Here is a 4,735-nt window from a genome sequence, read left to right on the forward strand (position 1 = left end):
GTACCAAAGTCACTTGCGGATGTAGAAGGTAAATATGGTGTATGTGCCTGTGTTTTAAATTACTGAGCATTATAGGTTAGTGGTAAAATTAGAATTCTCTTTTGGCCATATAATTGTTTGATAGATTTAACTGAAATTTATATTTATTAGGTAATTGTGCAAATAAATAATTTATCAAATCCATACAGGTGGCCAGTATTCATGCATAGTAGTTCCACACAGTCCAGGTGCAGCGGAAGATCTAGCAGTTAGCGAAGTTTTAGGCAGAATCCTTATCCATTGTCTCTCTGAAAAAAGTAAGTGTTATGGCTTTTTTATGAGTAGAGTTAAATTACATCAGATATATTATATGAAAATACTTTTTGCAAAGCATTGTTGTTTGAATAGAATGTAAAATCTCTTTTCTTAATGCAGAACCAGTTTGTGCTGTTGGTCTTGGTGTCTGTGCATTGTTATCGGCTGTAAAAGCAGATTCTCAGCACTGGGTGTTTAGAGACATAGCTTTAACAGGGGTAAGAATATGCTGTTTTTTTTTTTCAACCTTGTTGGTGCATTATATTTTCCTCACATAGGTTATATGTGATTCTTATGAGAAGTGAAAAATGGCTCTTGAATTAAAGAGGCTCTTGAATTAAAGTTGAATGACAAAATCAGGATAACCTGATTATATTTTTATTTATTCTTCTCTTATTGCAATTAAATATATGTATTAGGGTAAGGATTTTTTTCCATAAGGATTCCCTACAAGATAACATAATATTAACCTGTTGGCTTCTTGCTCCAGTCTTCCTTGGCAGAGGTAACAGCAGCTTCCTATTTCTCTTCGTTACCCATGATCCCTGGTGATGCCATTCTGGACAGAGCTGGGATATTCTCCACAGGGGCTCCATCTAGTGTTCACATTGTGGTTAATGCTGGTGTGGTGACAGGGCAGAATCCACAGTCTACTCTCTCAGCTGTTCAGAACATGATACTCCTAGCTAACCAGAGGTGAGCTGAGTAACGAGAGGCTTTCAGGTCTTCTACTACTTTACAACTACTAAATATTTTGCTAGCTGGTCTGGTACAAAGCTGTATAAAATTTTGACAAAATCAATTGAGTATGATATGATATATGATTGTTTACATGTCTTCTTTTTAAGGAACATATCAAACAGCATTTTTATTATTATTATTATTATTATTGTTATTATTATTATTATTATTATTATTATTATTATTATTATTATTATTATTATTATTATTATTGTTATTATTATTATTATTATTATTATTATTATTATTATTATTATTATTATTGGAACAGGTCCATTTAGTTTTCAGATATGTATATAGTTTCTCAAAATTCAAGCCTGATATTAATTAATCTCTCTCTTGCAGGCAAAGTAAAGCAAAGTGAATACTACTAAAAACTTACTCAAAGTATCCTCGGCATCTTCAGTGAGACTCTTGGGTAGTATTTTATAAGTAGCAATATTTATATTAATTGTATATTACATTATTAATGTTTTCTGCTCAGCTGCTGTTGTATATTGTTATTTGATGAATTTTTGAAAATGTAATTGCATCATAGGCTTCCTAAATCTAAGCAGACATTTTCAGAAATGGGTCAGTGATTTTTTTAACAGAAGCTTTAAGTGATTTCTGAGAAATGAGGAAGGTTCATAATTCGGAAGTGAAATGCCTTCTACCTCAAGGTGATTAATATTTCTCCCAGGGCAATCTGAGAATCCACATAAATATATTGCATTATCTCTTTGAGTCAGATCTGGAATAGCATTTAGGGAAGGGAGATTAATGGGAATTTACTTTTACTTTGCTAAGTATACAGACATTTATATTTGAGAAAAAAATATACAAAAAAAAAGAAATGGTTTTGTAAACATCAATAATGGTGTTATTTTCTCATCCATTTCCACAATTGGTAGTTGTGAGACAGAAGTGTGATGTCTTATTTGCTTATAAAGGGAGCACGGCTGCTTAGTTGATGTTTACAATGGAAGACATTTGTACTACTTGTTTTACAACAGTTGACAGTTTACAAGGTTATTGCTTGTATTTTAGTCATTCTGCAGAATGCTTATCAGGCCAGTCTGTCTATTATGTATTTATTGATTAGGAAAGTAGAGGGGTAAAACTAGCAACCAGTCTTATTCAGTATTCAAAATTGATGCTTTTCTCCATTTCTCTTCAGAACTATTTGCTTTAACTTTACTGTAGACAGAAAATATAAGATTGTTTAGTTGTTGTTTTTCCTTATTGTGTATTCATACTTTTATATAGCCTGTACCTAGGAAAGGTGAACTGATTTCCAGTTACCTGATTACAACTAGGTTTACTGCACGATTTCCAGACCATTACCATGGTGACATCTGTGTTTTTTATTTCATATACAACGGACCATTCCTCTTCCATATGCTTTAATGTGATATTGGATAATGCATCAAGGTTTAGCTTAGAGATTTCTAAAAGCCACCTTGTTCCTTAGAAGTCTCTAGAAAACTTTGAACAGTGTTAGGTATAAAAGCACAAAGAACTATATCCTTCAGGAAAAAGACTACAAAAGGCCACCAAAGATATTGCATCACCTTTTATTGGTGATAAGACTTTACACTAGATAACTAACAATTTTTAGTGTAATGATGAACTATTATTTAAGAGTTGACACACAATGTTTGTTTAAGGTGAGTGAAAAGGTAAATAAAGCAGGTGTTTTTGTGTTGTTAAAAATTAAGTTATTTTGAGTAATCCTGAGCTGTTTAATTGAAATGCAAGCCCAGTAGATTTACATATCCTTTTTTAAGCACTGATGCATTGCTGATGTTAGCAGTATTACCTGATTCCTACTTGAGATTCCTTTGTTGAAAAAAAAACCTACATTTAAAGACCTTTTGTATTGTGAATGATATATATTATGCAAATTTTATCGACTGCTTTGTTTTGAGAACGTTGAGATTTGTATTGCATGATGGTATGATCAAAATGCCGAATATTTTTTTTTTATGATCTAGAATATAAGTTATTTTAACTGACTGATCTGGAATATATATTGTATTTATTCATTTTTGAAGCTAATTTAATGGAACTTAAGAAAGAAGTATCATTTGTAATACAGTATAAATGTTTGGACCTTTCAATGATGACAGATCTTGCAAATTTTACCATTGTTTTTCATAATATTAAGAGGGTACTGTTCGATTTAGACAAGGTTTTCTCCTTGAAGAAGTAGTAAAATCAGGTTTATATTTAAGTTTTGGGTATTAGTTGTTAGCTATGAGACAGTGAAGATAGAGAATAGCTTTTAGTGTCATTCTTTTACATCAGGAATTAGTAGGAGGTACACTTTCTTTTCTGTATCATTTACTTGGTCCAGTGTAGCAACTTGAATCAGTAATTGTGTAGGGTTATACTCAAATAATTTATTCATGTGTTGTACACAGTTGCATGATTTGTGTATTTGCACCATATATATTTACTCACATTGCACCAGAATACAAAGATAGTGATTATGTTGTAAGATTTTCTTCAAAGATTACTAGCAATTCTCTTAGAGATGAATTATTCCGAACAGGAAGAAAGGTCACATGAACAGAAATTGGAAATGTTTTTATTCTTATAAGCTTTATTATAAGCCATACCAAACATAAAAGAGGAATTTTGCAGTTGCTTTGAACCTTCATTTATTGCAATAAATGTACTGTACACATGGTTTACAATGAAAATTTTCTATCAAAAAGAGGTTGATTTTTTATGCATATATATATTTTTAACTGTTCATTGTCTGTTATAACCTGTAGCCCTTTAGTATATATCTACTACTGTTTAAGTTCGCTGTGATATACTTTTCACATTATATGCAGCAAACTCTTGACTGACTAAAAAAAAAAAAAAAAACTACTAAAGGGCACAATGTGATATGAACCTTTGTCTAATTCTTCCAAAGCATTGTTCTTCACTCATTGGTCATATGTCACTTCAGTGAAGTTCATGCAGTAGTTGATATTTCTCTGTTACTCATGAATTTTATATTGTCATTACTGATGCATAAAATTGTGGTTGATATGTATATTTTTTATTCAAACCTTTATTAACTTTGTATTTTCCATTGTTTGGATATTGCAGATGGAAATAAACCATGGTATAAACAAAAAATGAATTTCTGTGGAGAGTGACTGCGTGAGTGAAGTGTGAATGTGTGCCCATGCACACACACACACCCATGGAGAGAGAGAGAGAGAGAGAGAGAGAGAGAGAGAGAGAGAGAGAGACACACACACACACACACACACACACACACACACACACACACACACACACACACACACACACACACACACACACACACACACACACACACACACACACACACACACACACACACACACACAAGTATATATACTTATCTATACATATATATATATATATATATATATATATATATATATATATATTATATATAATACATAATACATACATACATACATATATAGCATATATATATATATATATATATATATATATATATATATATATATTTTTTATATATATATATATATATATACACACATACATATATACACTTAAATATATGTATTTATATATGTATACACATACATATGTGTATATATACATATGTGCATATACATATATACATATACATATGGTATATATACATACATATATACATATGTATATACATAAAATAGCTCCAAATATATAAATAATAATGCATATA

General features: G+C 30.7%; 1 protein-coding gene across 1 annotated transcript in view; it reads left to right on the top strand.

Moving 5' to 3' along the window:
* LOC119582480 (glutamine amidotransferase-like class 1 domain-containing protein 1) overlaps positions 1 to 4,062 on the top strand; it is a gene marked incomplete at its 5' end in the record, with an annotated part of 4,860 nt that extends 798 nt beyond the window's left edge. Inside the window, 5 exon segments of the mRNA XM_037930759.1 lie at positions 1 to 28; positions 189 to 296; positions 415 to 512; positions 785 to 990; positions 1,381 to 4,062. The exon segment at positions 1 to 28 is cut by the window's left edge and continues 78 nt beyond it. Coding sequence (XP_037786687.1) covers positions 1 to 28; positions 189 to 296; positions 415 to 512; positions 785 to 990; positions 1,381 to 1,399 — 459 coding nt within the window.
* Positions 4,063 to 4,735: the final 673 nt, after the last annotated feature.

This window comes from Penaeus monodon, chromosome 16 (genome assembly GCF_015228065.2).
Source record: "Penaeus monodon isolate SGIC_2016 chromosome 16, NSTDA_Pmon_1, whole genome shotgun sequence".
NCBI lineage: Eukaryota > Metazoa > Arthropoda > Malacostraca > Decapoda > Penaeidae > Penaeus > Penaeus monodon.